General features: G+C 39.0%; 1 protein-coding gene across 3 annotated transcripts in view; it reads right to left on the reverse strand.

Moving 5' to 3' along the window:
- Window positions 1-21,153, reverse strand: part of trappc9 (trafficking protein particle complex subunit 9) — a 213,826-nt gene that overhangs the window by 133,352 nt on the left and 59,321 nt on the right. For all 3 annotated transcript variants that reach the window (XM_083899962.1, XM_083899963.1, XM_083899964.1), the window contains exons 15-16: window positions 20,437-20,589; window positions 6,784-6,902 (exon numbers count right to left, since the gene is read on the reverse strand). In XM_083899962.1, coding sequence (XP_083756088.1) covers window positions 6,784-6,902; window positions 20,437-20,589 — 272 coding nt within the window. The remainder of the gene's footprint in view (window positions 1-6,783; window positions 6,903-20,436; window positions 20,590-21,153) is intronic.

A 21,153-nucleotide genomic window follows, 5' to 3' on the forward strand; every position in this document is an offset into this window, starting at 1 on the left:
TTCACATGCACAAATTTACTAATTTAATCATCTATTTTTTGGGGGGGGGGGTTAACTAAAGGTAGGACAATTTGAATTATTAATATTCATTAGTCGCTGTAGATATTTCTAATTTTCTTCAGGGATAAACTAAAGCCAACACATCCTGAGCCTCGCTGAGATATTACCGATGTGTCCTGGAGGAACACGACGACGATACGAACGACCACCTGAAAAAATGAGTCCATTTCAGGTGCATTTCATTCGAGAAAAGGTTCACTCTGAGACGACTAATGCGGCCGAGGAGCACGGTTCAATCTACATATTCTCATACATCCGAAAAAAACGCGGCCGAATGCAGTTTTTCCGCGAGACTCTGGACATTTGGTGCTTTGGAGATAATTGCCCGCCGTATCTTCGCTTCGCTTAAAAAAATGCTTCTTGATTGCATCTGTGCAAGGAAGGTACAAACTCAGAGGTGGGATGACTGAATCCACTTCTAGGAGCTAGGGTTTCAAAACCCCGACTGAAAAAACTGCAGCTGCTGCGTCCGTCACATCGACGCGAGGAGGACACGGCGGAGAGAGTCACCAGGTGAGAGGAGCAATTGACAGGATGTCAAATACGCCAAAGTCGTGGAAGTGAACTCGCTGCCCTGCGAGAGGGAGGCGTGAGTCACGGCAGAGGTGTGAATACTTGGCAACGCCAACACGTCGCGGAGGCTGGACCTCCTTCACCTGAGGTGGATCCTCGTTCTGACGCCAGCAGAGTACACAGACATTCACCACAACAGCAGCAACAACAACAGCAGCAACAACAACAACAACAACAGGGTGGGAGGAGCAGGAGGGAAAACCAGGCTGAGGCTGAGGCTGACTGATGAAAGGTGGGTCAGATAACCACATTCTCATTCTCTGGCTCCTTCTGTGCTGATTACAGATCAGCTCGTGATTGATTGCACTTAGTCATAGTCAAAGAGTTCAGGTGGTGCAGACGCCAAGAAAGTTCCACTGACGGAATATAGAGAGCACACGGATTTACCACTTTTAATCTCATAATTCTGCAACTTTATTTTCTCGTAGATTTGCCACTTTTAATCTCATAAATCTGCGACTTGACTTCCTCTCACTCAGGACGGATTTGTACGTTAACGCACTCGAGAACAGATATAAGACACACAACAAAAGACAAATCTATCCAATGCTAAATGAAGGATAGTTTAAGTTTATGTTCACCACTTAATCTCGCCGTTAATCTGCCTTTTTCCAACGTGAAACTGTGTTTAACCAACAAATTACAGATTCTAGCTTTAACTGACAAATATTCTAAGATTCTGATATGTATCTATGGAACATCCTGTTTTTTAAAAAGACAGCCAGTTCATTACCTGTGCTCTCCGTCCGTCCTTTTCCACGTAATATAAATGAGATTCTAAAACACACTGAAGCCGAAACACTCGCAGTTTGCCCGTTCAAAGAAAATACTCTTAAGATATGCGGCGACACAGCTCAGAAACACCACTATTAAGTGGCACGGAAAGAGTTCTCTGAGAGCGCTTCATCCTACAGATCAGCACTTCCTGTTCAGAAATGAAAGGTCACAACAGTGTTTGACAGTTTCGAGGAAGCTCTCAATTTGGCTTTGTCACTTTTTGATTTGGCCAATTCTCCTGTTATTCAAAATATATAAATATATATATATGTATATATATATATATATATCTGCGGATTCCATTCACAGCACAGTTATGGTGAGGTGAAAGGTCATGGGTGGGTGAGAAGCAGACAAATCCTGGTCTGCTGCATCAGCTCCATCATCATCTTTACGGTGCTTTCCACCTCCCTCTGTAAGAACCTCCCTCACATCAGTTGTTTTCCTTGTCTTTTTCCTACACTGTTGCACCAGCGTCTTCCCCTCGTGCGTCAACAATGACGGGTTCCTGCAGCTGGCAGACGAGGAAAGAAAAGATAAAGAAAAGGAATCCCCTCCTCTGTACGTCTACAGAATGAAAGCTCACATCTTTACAGTCTGCTTCAAGGCAAAAACAAGAGTCCTTATGTAATTCACTTTGCTTTGACCGTGATTCCAACACCGTGTTCTGTGATGAAACACAGTGACTGTCACTCAGACGCTGCTGCTGCTGCTGCTGCTGCTGCTGCTTTAATAAGCCCTGTACACTGATTAAAACGCCCGGCTTGTGTTTAACAACGGGCTGATAACGTCTTTCCTCTCGCTGCATACACACTGGCTCTGTGAGCAGGCTGTGCAATCAGTCCAGAAGGAGGCCAGTCGTGCACGGAACGTACCATGTTGCTGCGTTAACATAAATTAATACATTACACCTGAAACAAAGGGAAAAACTACGATAGCAAATTAGGGCCAAGTATGAAAAAAAATTAATTAAAACAATTACGGACCAAGGGGAGGGGGGTAATATTGAGAGAAAAAAGTGGCAGATTTTCTCGATTCAAAGTGTCAAAGCTACGAGAAAATAAAGTCGCAGAATAATGAGATTAAAAGTCGCAAATCTACGAGAAAGTAGTCGCAGATTTATGAGATTAAAAGTTGCAAATCTAGGAGAAAATAAAGTTGTTTATTTATCTACGAGAAAATAAAGTCGCAGAATAATGAGATTAAAAGTCGCAAATCTACGAGAAAGTAAAGTCGCAGATTTATGAGATTAAAAGTCGCAAATCTACGAGAAAGTAGTCGCAGATTTATGAGATTAAAAGTCGTAAATCTACGAGAAAGTAAAGTCGCAGATTTATGAGATTAAAAGTCGCAAATCTACGAGAAAGTAGTCGCAGATTTATGAGATTAAAAGTCGCAAATCTAGGAGAAAATAAAGTTGTTTATTTATCTACGAGAAAATAAAGTCGCAGAATAATGAGATTAAAAGTCGCAAATCTACGAGAAAGTAAAGTCGCAGATTTATGAGATTAAAAGTCGCAAATCTACGAGAAAGTAGTCGCAGATTTATGAGATTAAAAGTCGCAAATCTACGAGAAAGTAAAGTCGCAGATTTATGAGATTAAAAGTCGCAAATCTACGAGAAAGTAGTCGCAGATTTATGAGATTAAAAGTCGCAAATCTAGGAGAAAATAAAGTTGTTTATTTATCTACGAGAAAATAAAGTCGCAGAATAATGAGATTAAAAGTCGCAAATCTACGAGAAAGTAAAGTCGCAGATTTATGAGATTAAAAGTCGCAAATCTACGAGAAAGTAGTCGCAGATTTATGAGATTAAAAGTCGCAAATCTACGAGAAAGTAAAGTCGCAGATTTATGAGATTAAAAGTCGCAAATCTACGAGAAAGTAGTCGCAGATTTATGTGATTAAAAGTCGCAAATCTAGGAGAAAATAAAGTTGTTTATTTATCTACGAGAAAATAAAGTCGCAGAATAATGAGATTAAAAGTCGCAAATCTACGAGAAAGTAAAGTCGCAGATTTATGAGATTAAAAGTCGCAAATCTACGAGAAAGTAGTCGCAGATTTATGAGATTAAAAGTCGCAAATCTACGAGAAAGTAAAGTCGCAGATTTATGAGATTAAAAGTCGCAAATCTACGAGAAAGTAGTCGCAGATTTATGAGATTAAAAGTCGCAAATCTAGGAGAAAATAAAGTTGTTTATTTATCTACGAGAAAATAAAGTCGCAGAATAATGAGATTAAAAGTCGCAAATCTACGAGAAAGTAAAGTCGCAGATTTATGAGATTAAAAGTCGCAAATCTATGAGAAAGTAGTCGCAGATTTATGAGATTAAAAGTCGCAAATCTACGAGAAAGTAAAGTCGCAGATTTATGAGATTAAAAGTCGCAAATCTACGAGAAAGTAGTCGCAGATTTATGTGATTAAAAGTCGCAAATCTAGGAGAAAATAAAGTTGTTTATTTATCTACGAGAAAATAAAGTCGCAGAATAATGAGATTAAAAGTCGCAAATCTACGAGAAAGTAAAGTCGCAGATTTATGAGATTAAAAGTCGCAAATCTACGAGAAAGTAGTCGCAGATTTATGAGATTAAAAGTCGCAAATCTACGAGAAAGTAAAGTCGCAGATTTATGAGATTAAAAGTCGCAAATCTACGAGAAAGTAGTCGCAGATTTATGAGATTAAAAGTCGCAAATCTAGGAGAAAATAAAGTTGTTTATTTATCTACGAGAAAATAAAGTCGCAGAATAATGAGATTAAAAGTCGCAAATCTACGAGAAAGTAAAGTCGCAGATTTATGAGATTAAAAGTCGCAAATGTACGAGAAAGTAAAGTCGCAGATTTATGAGATTAAAAGTGACAAATCTACGAGAAAATAACGACTATTTTCTCGTAGATTTGCCACTTTAAATAAGCCGTCGCAAAAAACCAGAGTCTTTCAAGTAAGACTCTGCTGCCAATCAAAGACGATGTTCAACAGCTTTTTATCCACACAAACTCATCACTTACTTACTAACTATAAACCTTCTGGTAACGCTTTCTTTTACAGTCCCCTAATTACCTGGTATTTAGCTGGTAAATTCATGGTAACACTAAAGTGTTGCTAGGTAATTACCAAGGGTAATAAGATAAGTAAATACAGTGAAACCGTTGCCAAAATACTGCGTAATGCACGGTAATGTACTCGGTAAGTAAAGTAAAACTGTACTGTAAAAGAAAGCCAAGCTTGTTTCCATGTAATTACACACATTTTTAGGGTTAGGTTTGTTAGATTACCCCTTGGGTAAATAGCTAGTAATTAGGGGACTGTAGGTACCTGCTTATTACCAGTTTATAACCCAATAATACACTTACATTTACCATAGTTTTGCCATAGTTTAGCTGTACATACCTTCTTATTAACAGCAGTAATAACACGCTATAATTAACTATATAGTTACCAGGTAAATGCCCAGTATTTTGGCAACAGTTTCACTGTATTTACTTTCTTATTACCATTGGTAATTACCTAGTAACACTTTGGTGTTACCATGAATTTACCAGGTAAATACCTGGTAATTAGGGGACTGTAAAAGAAAGCGTTACCAAACTTCCTATTCTTTACTCTCTCTGTGTCGTCATTCCTGATGCTGTCTGCGTTGGCAGCAGACAGCATCAGGCGTGGCTGCGTTGCTGCGTTGCTGTGTGACCCTCTCAGCAGGACAACTCGGTCAGGACGCTCGTCTCTACCCCTCACTCGTCCATGAGACCTCCACAAAACCTCCTTCCCGCTGATCCGCTCGACCGAGTGCATTTTCATTCTGTCAGTCTCCATCTGGACTCTTTTCCTTCCTGAGCCACACACACACACACACACACAATCTCTTTTCCCACCCTTTGCAGTTTTACACACACACAGTAAACAGTTTCTTCTTATTTTTGCTGCTGCTCTGAGCTCCGGGTTGTGATTGGAGCAGTTGAGTTCATCCGCGGTCAAGACGACCGTGGGTTCAAGCAGATACTAAAGAAGCCTACGACGGAGTATTAAGTTTCAAACTTAACTTAACTTAATCTTTCAAGAATAAAAAGTCCAGGGAAAAGAGGAAATGGCCGCTCGTGGTCGACTGCGAGGTCAACGCTGGTCACATCTGTGTGCTGCTGATATCTATTCATTTCTGTCGTCAGATGTCTGATGTAGGAATAAAGTTGGAGCAAAAGCAACTGAAGCATCGGTTTATTCTTTGCAAAGAGAGTCAACACAAGACAAACGGTCTACTCTGTTTAAATCTGTCCAGGTGAATGTAAAAAGAGATGCATTATGGTATTATGTGCATTAAGCTAATAACAGGATTATATGGGAGCTGTATATGTAGGAATGTGTAGTGTTGAGAGACATATGTAGTGCGAGGTTTATCTGTATATGTAGATGTGGTGAGACATACAGTATGTGGGCATAAGACGACTGTGTGTAATCGCAAAGGAAGATGTTTTTCCGGGACAATGATAAAAAATAAAAAAATATATTCTCGTAAAATTATGGCTTTATTCTCGTTATATGACTTTATTAATATTACGACTTTATTCTCATATTTAAACTTTATTCTCGTCATATTACGACTTAGTTCTCATATTACGACTATTCTCGTAAAAATTACGACTTTATTCTCATAAAATTAGGACTTTAATATTACAACTTTATTCTCGTCATATGAAGTTATTAATCACAACTTTATTCTCATAAAATTACGACTTCATTCCCGCATTACGACTTTGTTCTTGTCATATTACGTCAATTCTAGTAAAATTACAACTGCATTCTCACTTTTCCGACTTTATTCTCATATTACGACTATTCCTGTAAAATTACGACTTTATTCTCATGTTACGAATTTATTCGTCATATGATCTTATCAACATTATGACTTTATTCTCATATTAAGACTTTATTCTTGTCATGACTTTATTCTCTGAAAATTACGACTTTATTCTCGTAATATTACGACTTTATTCTCGTGATATTGCGACTTTATTAATCACAACTTTATTTTCGTAAAATTATGATTTCTCATCAAATGACGACTTCATTCTCGCGTTACGACTTTGTTCTTGTACAATTAGGACTTTTTCCTTATAAAATTGCGACTTTATTCTTGCCATATGACTTTATTCATCGCAACCTTATTCTCGTAAAACGACAACTTTATTCTCAGTCATTCAGTTTAATAGTCCGTTGTAATAAAAGCCTGTAATTGAGTGGTAAAAACACAGTATCTGACCTGTAAGTGTGTAAATACACTCTGCACACAAGAAGGTAAGAAGTATGACAACCTAAGATGGAAAAATGTGTTTCCCCAGGAAAGAAGACTTTCACACATCACATCTTTCTTCACTTACCTTAACGTGAGTATATTCTGCTTTGCCAGATTCACTGTTGACAGACTTGGTCTCAGATCTGGATTTGAGGACTTGGCGTAGAGGACTGGAGATTGGCAGTCCTGTCACACTGATCCCATCTGAAAAAGATCACAAAAGAGAACGACAAAGTCAGCACAACAACGACAACGACAACAGCAGCAGCGTCTGAGCAGAGGAGGATCACGGTGAACTGTGGCCTCATGTCGAGGAACATAAACAGACGCAAATACACTCTGGCTACGAGATGCATTCAGCGTACCCTCGTAACTGTGATGGCGGTCATAGCGACCTAAATAAAAAAGACATTAGCCGATTTCTTAATGACCGAAAGGGCACTTTTCAATGAAATGTCTGATATTTTTAGTACTTAAACCTCGTCTCTTTGGCTTGAGGTACTTTTTTAACTTTGAGTGATTTAGAGTGGAACAGCTGACATTTCAATAAAATGTGGAATAGTAAAAATGTGGAAAGTATAAATTCTCGTAACTTCATTCTCGGAAAATGACAACTTTATTCTTGTCATATGACTATATTAATCGTGACGTTATTCTCATAATATTACGACTTTAATCTCATAATATTACGACTTTATTCTCATAATATTACGACGTTATTCTCATATTACGACTTTAATCTCGCAATATTACGACTTTATTCTCATATTCCGACTTTATTAATCATGACTTTATTCTCGTAAATTTCGACTTTATTCTCGTAAATTACGACTTTATTCTCCTAAATTTCGACTTTGTTCTCATATTACAACTTTATTCTCGCAATATTACGACTTTATTCTTGTCAAATGACTTTATTTATCATGACTTTATTCTCGTAATATTGCAACATTATTCTCATAATATTACGACTTTATTCTCGCAATATTACGACTTTATTCTTGTAATATTACGTTATTCTCATAATATTACGACTTTATTCTCATAATATTACGACTTTATTCTTGTAATATTATGACTTTATTCTCACAATATTCCGACTTTATTCTTGTCATATGACTTTATTGATCATGACTTTATTCTTGTAATATTACGACTTTATTCTCTTAAAATTACGACTTTATTCTCATAATATTACGACTTTATTCTCTTAAAATTATGACTTTATTCTCATAATATTACGACTTTATTCTCTTAAAATTACGACTTTATGCTTGTGTAAAATGTCTGTTATTTTTAGTACTTAAACCTCGTCTCTTTGCCTTGAGGTACTTTTTTAACTTTGTGTGATTTAGAGTGGAACAGCTGACATTTCAATAACATGTGGAATAGTAAAAATGTGGAAAGTATAAATTCTCGTAACTTCATTCTCGGAAAATGACAACTTTATTCTTGTCATATGACTATATTAATCGTGACGTTATTCTCATAATATTACGACTTTAATCTCATAATATTACGACTTTATTCTCATAATATTACAACGTTATTCTCATAATATGACTTCAATCTCGCAATATTACGACGTTATTCTCATATTACGACTTTAATCTCGCAATATTCCGACTTTATTCTCATATTCCGACTTTATTAATCATGACTTTATTCTCGTAAATTCCGACTTTATTCTCGTAAATTTCGACTTTATTCTCATATTACAACTTTATTCTCGCAATATTACGACTTTATTCTTGTCAAATGACTTTATTTATCATGACTTTATTCTCGTAATATTGCAACATTATTCTCATAATATTACGACTTTATTCTCGCAATATCACGACTTTATTCTTGTAATATTACGACTTTATTCTTGTAATATTACGTTATTCTCATAATATTACGACTTTATTCTCATAATATTACGACTTTATTCTTGTAATATTATGACTTTATTCTCACAATATTCCGACTTTATTCTTGTCATATGACTTTATTGATCATGACTTTATTCTTGTAATATTACGACTTTATTCTCTTAAAATTACGACTTTATTCTCATAATATTACGACTTTATTCTCATAATATTACGACTTTATTCTCTTAAAATTACGACTTTATTCTCTTAAAATTACGACTTTATGCTTGTGTTAAATGTCTGTTATTTTTAGTACTTAAACCTCGTCTCTTTGCCTTGAGGTACTTTTTGAACTTTGGGCGATTTAGAGTGGAACAGCTGACATTTCAATAACATGTGGAATAGTAAAAAATGTGGAAGTCGCTGCATAATCTACACATTACGTGTGTGTATTTAAACATCAACAGTCATGTCTGATAATACATGAGTATACTGTGTAAACAACATACTTGTTCTCCGTTTTTTTAATGGATGAGAGAATTCTTACAGCTCGTGTACTGTATCAGCATGTGGAATAACTTTATCTTCACGACTTTGAGATCAGAGAAATCAGAGCCAGTGTTTGTGGACACAGGAGCAGCTGCACCATCAGCAGCTACGTTAGGCTCAACCACAGGCGTTGGCTGTTACTGCTACTGATGCTGCTGCTTTAAACTCACCCAGACAATACTCCAAAGATGACGCCTAGAGCTCACGCGCTGACGTCAAAGAAATCAAATCGCTCTCTGACGTCAATAGAATCCAAAAGCCTGCAATTTCCCCTAAGAGATTGCAAATTACCAGCGTTTGCAGCAGCAGCAGCAGCAGCAGCAGCAGAGGCTTTGGACTCGGGATAGATGTGTTCACAGACCATCAGACGATAACACTTATTATACAAGGTCGGACTGGACCTGATACAGAGGAGGAGTTTGTGTTAGATACAAACACATATATGGCAAAGTGGAGTATGTGAAACCTGCCTATAGCACCACTGACTGATATTGAATATTACTATTTTCTCTGCAGTGGTACATACCAGGGGCATACCAACTACAGTTGTTTTTATGCTTGCATTTTTCAAACACTGAATATACAGTCATTAAAGGCTCTCACTTTTGTGTTTCCAGTTGTTTCTTCGCCACAGATGATCTGCATTATTTAATTTGGCATAGATTTTTCACACCGGATGCCATTCCTGGTGCAGCCCCTCTCATTTATCAGGGCTTGGCACCAGCACTAGGGTTCAATTTATAGTGTCAAATTAAAGATGGTCAAGGGGGGACTGGGTACCAGGTTTTGGAACTGGCAACCCACCAGTGACCGGCCCAATTTCCTTCCCTTCCTCAGTCGTGTTTGCAGTTATATTCCATCGTAAATCAAGGGTCAAACTCTCTTTTTTTAGCGGAGCATGAAAACAGATGATACACTTTGTGTTTTTTGAGACAAAAACCACAATGTGACCGAGTTTGATTGCGACGTAATTAAAACGTTCTTTTATCCACACCAGTCAACAGTTAGAGAGCTCTCCGTCACGGCTCGAACCTTTTGACATTGACATTAATGTCGTCACACACTCTTTTATCCAGCTGTGGAACAGATTTGAGATGCATCCACACGTCGACTTTTTTACGTGGCAGGAAAAAGGGAAAAGGTCAGTCGATGCTTTAAGATTTTATGGCCCGTGTCCGTCCTCCATTAAGGTGCACAGTTTGTCTCAAGGCTGGTTTATACTTGAGAAAGTGTGTCCGGTTTGAGGGAGCGTGGGCAATGTTCATGGGACTAGAAAAGTGTCAGAGGGAAGACTGAGCGAGCAAACGCCACAAGACCACACAAACAACAACATGGGTGCATTTTTTTACCTTTTGTCAAATTTTGTTTTTGAATTTGTCAAATTTTGTTTAACTTTTTTGTCAAATTCTGGACACATTTTTATTGATTCTTTACTTTTTAGGCAAATTTTTGAAAAACTTTTTTTTTTTTACTTTTTTTGTCAAATTCTGTTCAAACTATTTTCTTTTTTTACTTTTGTCAAATTGTGTAAAAAAAAAAAAAAGGTCAAATTTTGGACATTTTTTTTTTTTTTTTTACTTTTTTGTAAAATTTTGTCCAAATTATCTTTTTTTTGTAAAATTTTGGACAAACTTTTTTTTTACTTTTATGTAAAATTTAGCATAATTTAGTTGTTTTTTTTACTTTTTTTGTCGATTTGTTTAAATTTTGGATAAAAAAAATGTTTTTTTAACTTTTACTTTTTTGTCATATTTTGGACAGCATACTAACCTATGACTTTTTTGTCCAAATCTCTTTTTTTTACATTTTTGTCAAATGTTGGACAATTTCTTTTATTTTTTATTTTGACTTGTACTTTTTGTCAAATTTTGTCCAAATTTTTTTTTTTACTTGTTTGTCAAATCTTTAAGTGTGACTTTTTTTGTCAAATTTTTTACTCTTTTTTTGTCAAACCTTTTCGAGAGTAACTAGAAAAGTCTCACAGATGCATCTAAAGCAAACAATATTCCAGTCATAAATGACTTCCTGCTTCTCCACAGACACGAGTATCCCTATACTTGTTTTGTTCATAGGTCATGTGACTTCTACTGTGGTCCACACACACACACACACCACATCAATGCCTCGAGTGAGTATAAACCAGGCTTCAGCAGCTTTACATGACTGTGCCGTTTCCTGCAGCACATCAGACTGTTTGAGTAATGAGTGGCATGATTAACAATGACACTGCTCACAATCACCCCCCCCCCCCCACACACACACACACACACTCACACTTTATACCTTTTCTTCCAATCAGTTTCTGTCTCGTTCTGTGTCTAAAATAGCCGTGAATTCAGTGAATTCAGCATCTCTATCTCCGGCCGTCTCACTGGAATAATTGTGTAATCTTGAGAGCAGAAGATTCTCTGCGTTGTCAAACGTTCTTCCTGGAACGACAGATCTATCAAATAAATCTGAAAACGATGACCTGTTGCAGTGAGAACGTTAAATATCCTGCTACGCGGCTCGACACTCGGCACTCTGCAACACAATAAGACCACTGGGTCTCAGACTCAGGTATTAGCTGCACCATTAATCCAATTTAAACAATGACATAAAATCTATTAAGAGCAGAACGTTACAGTATCTGCAGGACTGTACGTCTGAGAGCCAAAGTATACGAGCTTTACTCTATTAAAACTGTCTTCAGAACGGGGGATTCTGGTCGATTTCTTTAATCCAGACACAGCTGAGTACAATTATCTCTCCATACATCTTCAAAAACAGAGATCATTCGGTGGTTGAAGTGATCGAGAATCAGTTATCGTCCGTCTTTGTTGAAGCTGCTGCAGTCGCTTTAATCCGACAATGACGAGGATTTTATCTCAGCAGAATTAGAAACAGCAGAAAAGAGAGAGAGGTTATTTCTCTGTATGTCATTACATGTTTTTGACAAAATACGGCGCTTCAGCGGCAACACCTCAGGCAGGAATGTGATGCACGACGATGCAAAAACCACACGGTCACTGTTGAGATTTCACCTGTTTTAACATGGTTAATTCACTGGACTTTATCTTATACTGTGCAGTTATGATTAAAGCTCACATGGAGTGGTCCTGTTGCACATATATGTTAGTTATGGAGGTCTACTTACATACATTAACTTGTTTTTATGCTCAAAAACCTCCTAGTTGCTGTAAACGAGCCGATAGAAATCCTCTTTTCTGACGCTGTTCCTGAGTCGCGATATTTCAGACATAAATCTCACCCCCAGAAGACAGAGTGTCTTGTGATTGGCCAGTACCCGGAAGTGACATATTCAGCACATCCGCTCTCAGAAGCGCAGCAGCTCCCCCCTCTGGAACAGTGGATGCACTGCTACTCATTATCAAAACAGTGTTTTTAAAAATAGCTTCTTCACGACTCCCCGCCTCAGTCCCTTTGACGACCTTTGACCCGGAGTCAGACCCAGAGTCAGAAGACACTGACGCTCGTGAAACACCTCCACAACGGACGTTATTCTTCTTCTGCGGTTCAATGTACGAAACCGGATGTGCCCGGACTAGTGCCCGGAGCAGGACGATCTGCTGTTCAGGAGAACCGGTGTTTACGTAACCGGACCGGGTTTTTTCAGAGATCTCGCTGAAGCCCGAGATTACAATAAAACACAGCGTTCTCAGCAGTGGCTGAACTGTTTGTTTAGAACCTTCAGGGCTTTGGAAACAAGGTAATGACGCAGATACACACTAAAAAACAGCGTTAATTGGAACTTCCGGTCTAAATAAGAAACACAGAGCACATATGAGCCAATACACTTCCTGCGAGTCCTCAGAAAGAACAATGTGGACATCTATCACTTCCCCTGTGCAGAGTCTGTGTGTGTGGTAACGCCGAGGACAGGAAAAGCTGTGCAGAGGGTTATTAACTTTGCCCAAAAGGCCTCTGCCCTCTGCCCTCTTCCCCCGTCGCCTGAATGACAAAACCCAGAATCCCTGAGAAAAACTATTGGCCATCACAGGAGACCTCCTCACATCCTCACGTCACCTGTTTGACTCGTCGGGTCAATGAAATCCCAACACCGACAGACTGACAAAACACTCTCGTCCCTCTGGGTCAAACGCACTCACGGCCAAGGACGCGATACCCTCATCGTCCTCCTCTGCACAGTCCTGCCTTATCTTATATTTATACGTTCATTCTTTTTTCTGTTTTCCACCCTACACTCTTAGAAATCAAAGTGCCAAGTAGAACCATATAAGGTTCTTCGGCTTGCCCTCATAGGAGATCCCTTTTTGGCTCCAGGTGGAACCTTTTAAAACCCTTTATTCAGGAAAGGGGTTTTAAAGGGTTCTCTGGATAAAATTGGTTCTTACTGGAACCTTTAGTGTTACCAAGAACACTATAAACCATTTCTTTGGGAAAGGGTTTTTCAGAAGCAAATGGTTTCAGGTAGAACCTCAGACCTTGGAGAAGACCCTTTTGGAACCCTTATTTCTAAGAGTGTATACCAAGCCAGAATAGACTTTCTGTGGTTGCCTATTTGTGTTTCCCTAACCTATTTGCAGCCCGGCTCGCTTTACTAGCTCCGTGCTGCCGTTGCCTCCCTCCATCTCGACATAATCCACCTGGAACCCTTTTGGAGGGTTCCACCAAGAAAACCTTTTAAAACCCTTTATTCAGGAAATGGATTTTAAAGGGTTCTCTGGATGGATCAAAATGGTTCTTACTGGAACCATTAGTGTTACCAAGAACCCTCAGAAGCAAATGGTTCCAGGTAGAAACTCAGCCCTTGCAGAAGGACCCTTTTGGAACCCTTATTTCTAAGAGTGTATAGCCTCCCAACCTTCCCCGAAACCATATCATATCTTTTCAAAATTATTTGGAGATTTTCAATTACAAAAATGACAAATTTCATAAAATCCGACTTTTTGAACGACAAACAATGAGAAACCACTTAAAGCTCACATAGAGTGGTCCTGTTGCACATATATGTTAGTTATGGAGGTCTACTTACATACATTAACTTGTTTTTATGCTCAAAAACCTCCTAGTTGCTGTAAACGAGCCGATAGAATTCCTCTTTTCTGACGCTGTTTCCCAGCTGCGAGATTTGAGACTCAACTCTCTCACCCAGAAGACAGTGACATATTCAGCACCCGCTCTCAGAAGCACAGCTCCCCCCTCTGGAACGGTGAATGCACTGCTACTCATTATCAAAACATTGTTTTAACAAGTGTTTAAAAATAGCTTCTTCACGACTCCCCGCCGCAGAAGACACTGTCGCTCGTGAAACACCTCCACAACGGACGTTATTCTTCTTCTGCGGTTCAATGTACGCAACCGGATGTGCCCGGACTAGTGCCCGGAGCAGGAGGATCTGCTGTTCAGGAGAACCGATGTTTACGTAACCGGATTGGGTTACAGAGATTACAATAAAACACAGCGTTCTCAGCAGTGGCTGAACTGTTTGTTTAGAACCTTCAGGGCTTCGTAAACAAGGTAACGACGCAGATACACACTAAAAAACAGCGTTAATTGGAACTTCAGGTCCAGGTCCACTTTAAAAACGTCTTCTCTACGTCCTCTAAAAGTAGTACAAGGTGCCGTCTTCAAGCCCGACTGTAAGCGAAGGCCCATTAGTCGACTTCACGTCATTTTTATCCCGAGTCACGTCGTGGTGGCCCTGAGTGAAGGATCAACTCTAAACCCCCCCCCCCTGCCCCCCCGAGGTCAAATCAATGAGGCTGGGCTTGTTTATAAAGGTTGAGGTCCACTGGACTGACCTTCATTACAGTGTGCAAATAAATACAGCGACGATCGATAAAAAACAAGCATACATTACTGTAGTTTACGTGACACTCATTATGTATATCTCTCAATGCATGTGTGAGTACAGCATGAAAAACACTAAAAACTGCTCGAATAAGGGCTTTATTTTTACATTATTCTATTTACACATTTATCCTCAGGTCGTGGACGAGAGAGCGTGGAAGAGTGACACAGAGAGTTGAATAAGTTAAGTGTGAATGTTGACTAGTTTAAGAAAATGCATTCGTATCCATCCGATAGTTCATATCCAACTCGATAACGTTATATTTTATGTCTTAAGGAGACAAAACGGAGGATTTTTAACCTTCAAATAATAATTATAAAGACTATTTTTGATGGTGCATCAACTTACAACCGAGCGAAACGGCACCTGTGTATCTGCATCGCAAGAAATATAACATATGACAAAGATTTTTATTTCCATGGAGACATAATTTAGCTAGCTGCTGACTTTACTTTATTTAATTTAATATACAGACATTAGAGAGGCTAGAGCAGGGGTGTCAAACTGAGGGCCACGTTAGCATAACGGTTACCTTCAAAGGGCCAAATGTAACTGTCATATAGAATAAATGTAACTCAATGTAATGTAAATTAAAGGTAATATATTTAGCAACATATTGCTAAATTACTTTCTGCATTTATTTCACTCGTAGCATGATGCAGTGATACACTGCGATCTATTGTCGGTGCTGTCACTTTGCGGGTAACGCAATCGCCATGCATTGTGGGAAATGTAGTTTACGGTCAACGCACGCCTTAAAGCAGCATAGATCTATTTTAACCCTGATTTTTAAGACCAATTAATCACTCACAGGGCCACATAAAATGAGGTGGCAGGCCACATCTGGGCCCCGGGGCCTTGAGTTTGACACATGTAGACTAGAGAGACGCTTGCTTAGGCCTATTTTCCGAAACATTAATAACACGTTGTTCCTTTTTTATCGTTATTTGTAGAGCTGAAACGACTAATCGATGACTAAATTAATGGTCAACTATTTTGATCATCGATGAATCGGTTTGAAGCTTTTATCACATGGTTAAAACAAGATTTCTGATTGTTTTAGCTTCTTAAATGTGAATATTTTCATCGTTTCTTTGCTCCACATAAACAAAGAAATCATTCAGACTGAATCATTTTGGTATATATATTGGAGAACATCGTCATTTCCAGGTTTGACAAACGGCGATCGACGTTTTTTAACGTTTTCTGACATTTTACAGACAAATGGGAGCGATTAATCGAGAAAATAATCGTTAGCAGCAGCTCTAATTATTTGTCCCATTTTCATGCAATTCCATCCTGTAGATGGCGCTTTCATAGCTCCCCATAATAAAAACCTTGCTTCCTATGATCGACTGTGGGGGATCGGTGCTTCGTCCTCCTTTAATACGTCCACTGTCCTTAAAGCATTGACCTTAAAAGCTGATGCAAATGTCTCCTTGCATGTTTTTTTTTTTTGCTTAGCTTAAAAGTGATGTATTGACACGGTGATACAAAGCACTCTGGATAAAAGCACGACACAAATGCTCCGTTTAACCTCCACTCGCTCCACTTAGTGCTGTAAAGTCAAGTCGCTTCACAGTCGCGTGGCACAAAATACCAAGTCGGGTTGGGATGTTTAAAAACTGGGGATTAATGGACTGAGTTTTGTCATATTCTCTTCATTTAGTGTCAAAATGCTGCAATTAGAGCACAAGCATCATTGAAACACAGGTGTTTCTGTGCAGAGAAGAAGAGTCGTTTGGTTGGAAATACCTTGAGACGAGTCATTAGTGTCTATATATGAACTGTGTTAGAGCTGCAGCTAACGATTAGTTCCAAAATCGATTCATCTGTCGATTACTTCCTCAATAAATCGATGACGATGTTCTCGAATGTCCTCGTTTTTGTCCACAAACAAAAATGATTCAGTTTTTAATGATTTATTTGTTTACGTGGAGCAAAGAAACCATGAAAATATCCACATTTAAGAAGCTGAAACGATCAGAAATCTTGTTTTAATTATGAAAAAAGCTTCAAAGCGCTTAATCGGTGATCAAAATAGTTGACGATTCATTTAGTAATCGATCGGGAATCGATCAATCGAGTAATTGTTTCAACGGCAGTAGAATCTCATACAAATTCACCACAAAAAGAGAACTGACGGACTAAAAAATAAGCTCGTAAGAAGTAGAGCTGCAACTAACGATGGTTTTCACAATCGATTCATCTGTGGATTAATTAATCGAGTAATCGTTTGGTCCGTAAAATGTCCACGAACTGAACTTTTCACTTTTTAATGATTTATTTGCTATCTGGAGCAAAAGAAACCAAGAAAAATATTCACATTTAAGAAGCTGAAACAATTTTAAAATCTTTTTTTTTTTTATTTTAATCATGAAAAAAGCTTCAAACGACTAATTGTTTCAGCTCTAAAACACATTAATGTGACTCAAAATGATCCCTAAAAGATAAAGAGCAACAACAAATAAAACTGATGTTAGTGATTTACTTTTTTTCCCCAGATTTTCTAATCTGGTATTAAGCAAGAAAGTATTAAATGACAAAAAAGTGTACTTTAAACGTGTACTTTAGGCCACATTTTGAGGCAAACTCAAGAAGAAAGAACGTAGTTGCTGAACGCACCAGATTATATCCCCTAATATAATCCAGATTTGACAGTTTATTTAACAAAGACGTCACGTTATGTTCCGGCTCAGCAGCGCAAAGCAAAAAGCCACCGACAAGTTCATTAGCACGTTAGCACAACATCATTATTATTATTGCGATTGCATTATTGTGCTGGAGTGCACGGCGAGATAGAATCTAATGTGTTCGGCAAACCCTGCATCCCATAATGTCACTGTAATAACTTGCTGTAGGAACCGCGGTCTTATCTCCTTAATTCAGGGCCCCACAATTATTGTCTGGGCCTAATTAAAACTGTGAAACGGAATCGTTTAAACGGCCTCACGAGGAGCGCTGAGGGCGCAGAGGCTGAAGTAAACACACACACACACACACACACGAGTGTGTTTACTTCCTAAATATTGGCAAATATTAGTTTAGAAAACGATGGAAGGAAACAGAGGGAGGTCGAGAGTAAAGCGAGAGAGAGTTGAACGACAAGAGGGAAAGCAAAAGTGACAGGAACCTGTTGTTCCTGTTGAGATTAGGAGTTTTCTCTGATTTGGGCTAATTTTTCAGCAGGTTAACGTGAATAAAAACTCTTGAAATTTACCACGGAAGGTCTGGTTGGTGAAAAATGCGATAATGGAATAGCGCACAAACCCGTTTGTAGCCCCAGGGCTCTACAGCGCCCCCAGACGTCAGGTCATGGTCAGAAAAAAGTTGTGAGATCGAGACTAAATTTGGTGAATTTTATCCATCGTTTTAATCTGTCGCACATAGTAATTGCGATATTAACCAAACTTGGTTAACTTGTTGCTCTCATGATTCCAAACAAATTTCCAATGTACTTCCATTAGCTCCGCCCCCCCCAGAAGTCGGCCATTTTGGAAAAACAGAAATGGCTACTCTACATATTTCAACAAACAGCCGCTGATCTTCAGTCATGAATGAATAATCTTCTCTGTGGAGAGGTTTTGTCTGTCAAGCACTCACACACTGACAGTAAAAGTAAAAGATTAGAACACAACCTAATCATTATTTACCGCTCACTGTACGCCGTCTATCAGCGCTGCATTATAACTTATTTGCCAAATAATAAAACAGAACAGAACAACGTCGCTGCATCTCATTAAAAAACATAAAAAGGTTTTGAGTGGATTTTGCTGTGAAACAGACGCAGGAAAAAAACACTGTTGATGTCCATGGTTAAAACCACTGGACTGTATATAAACGTAGGCACCATGATGTTCAGCAGTTTGTCAGGACCATGTTGTTGTTGTTTAAAACTAGGAAAGACCATATTTGGATTAAAGGGGTGATGCTGTGGTGGATGCTAGGACGAGCGTGAAGATGCCTGCTTTAGTCTCCGTTTTACTCCATTTACAACAACGTCCATGTTTTATTAACCCTTTACCAGGCTAAGAAACAACTGTATTTGGTAACTCATCAGAAACAGAGTTGCCGTGCGTTACCACGAGATCTTACTGTAGAAACACGTGGATTTTACGCAGCCAATCAGATCACAGAGATGCAGCCACTTCACATAATATGGTGCAGTCGTCTTCTGCACCTACTGTACAGTAATATCTCAAAAGCAAATCAACTTATCATCTAAAAGATGCAGGTCAGTGGTCCCTGAGGATCAGGATTGGGAAACTCAGTTCTAAAACGTATATTTTCTCACAGATGGGTAAGGAACCATATTTTCCTGCCTTCATGGACCTTGGTTTCCTACAAAAAAGTAGTGTGATGTCCTCCAATAACCCTGTAGGACACCGTTAGTATAAAGTGGTTTAATTTTCACTCAGTGACTTGCATACAAAACATGATTTCTCTTTGCAACTGGGCCCCTGACGGCCATTCAAGAGAAGAGAAACGAGGTTTAAGACACGTCCACTTTTTGGTTTCACTTCCTGGACCTGAAGACTCTGCCGACTCTAACTTTTATACAGTTAACGTGGTCAAAACCTTTGGATCAGACCTTGACAGCTGGATAAAGTCAGTTATTAACCACTGAGATGTAGTCGTGACATGTTAGCAGCTGAGAAACTGGTAAAAAATGAAGTAATATTAGTAACGTTTGCAGTTTTTAACAAACATGGCAAGCTTTTCTAACTTTTTAAAAAGTCATTGTTGGCATGTTTTCCTTCAACGTATCACTTTACAAGACTGGCGACACCAACAGTAGACGATATTAGTCGTATTTTATAAGTTTCCACTCTGTAAACGTGATGTTTTGTGTGTAATCTGCTGATCTTCTTGCAGAAGTTTCTCCAAGTTTTCCCCCCGTACAAAGGGTTTTTGTGCAGTTTTCTCCTCATTCGATGTAGAGGCAGTTACTTCGAGCCCTTCGAGGCGAATCGTGTTTGTGCATAAGATTGACTCGAGTACCCAACTGTGAAAGTCTACAACTCTTGCCAATCAATCCTTAAGGCATGACACCTAACCCCAAGTTCCTGCTCACGACTCTGGCTTTGAATAAAGACAGTGAAACGTACTAAAAGTAGCATCCGTGAAGGACACAGTGGTGAAGTTGAGTGTTAGTCAGTTGTGCTGCAGCAGCAGAAGCTCAGTCATAGATCATAAGTCATCTGAGCTCCAGCCCCAGGTCCACTCGTCACTGAGGACACACTCCTGCCAGCATGTGTCACTTGCTCTTAAAGAGCGTCTCCTAAATGCTTAAATGTAATTTGCAATTATGCAAAATTACGTGTAAAAAAATCAAAAATAAACGTATCACTCATTTGCGAAAAAGTGTTAGACCTGCAGAGTTAACAAGGCAAAGTTTACAGGTGACAGCGTCAGTGTATTCTGAGCTGAGGGCAACATTTTTTTGAGCTCAGCATGTTTGCTCTGACAGACGCTGCAGGCGCTGTCAGCTTTTTCACTGACGCTCAGAACTCACCGTCGTTGAGGTCCTGCAGCAGGTTCTCCTGGCCCGAGAAGTCCAGCTTGACTTTAATGTTGACAGTCAGCGTCACGGCCTGGCCCTGCTTGAGGGGCAGGTGAGACAAAGCCTCCTCCAGATCCCAGCTCAGAAACTCCCCGAACACTTTCTCTGCAGAGAGAAAACCGCACAAAACAATATGTTGTTGTTGTAAAAACAAAAACTGCATTGTAAAATAAACCACAGGGCCCTCGCATCCCCCACGTAAGTCGGGGGAGTGCAGCGGTTCTCTGAATCCACAAAACCTTTCAACAACTTTTCAACTTAGATGCGTCTCACTCATTTACGTAGGCTGCAAATCGCCAAAATGGAGGGCAAAATTAAAAAATGGTCGACTTCCTGTTGAGTTCAGGCCATGGTTACGGTCGATTTTTTTATTCGTCACGGTCTATAACATCTTTCCACCAAGTTTCGGGAGATTCGGTGGAACTCGGTGGAGATTCGTATGCAGAAGTCATAGGTCACTTCCTGTTTCGTAGCGAATGGTCGAAATTCACCAAAACGACGAGAGTTGCGATGGCCAGGCCGGTTTGAATCGGCAAAACCTTTCGATAACTTTTCACCTTTGATTTGTCTAGTACAAATTGGCGTGTTTTTATTTTTTTTTAATGTCGGTACGATAAATCTCAAAAACAAGTTCGCTCATTTACGTTTGGTGCGACTCGCCAAATTGGA

The sequence above is a fragment of the Microchirus variegatus genome (genome assembly GCF_963457635.1).
Source record: "Microchirus variegatus genome assembly, chromosome: 13".
Taxonomy (NCBI): domain Eukaryota; kingdom Metazoa; phylum Chordata; class Actinopteri; order Pleuronectiformes; family Soleidae; genus Microchirus; species Microchirus variegatus.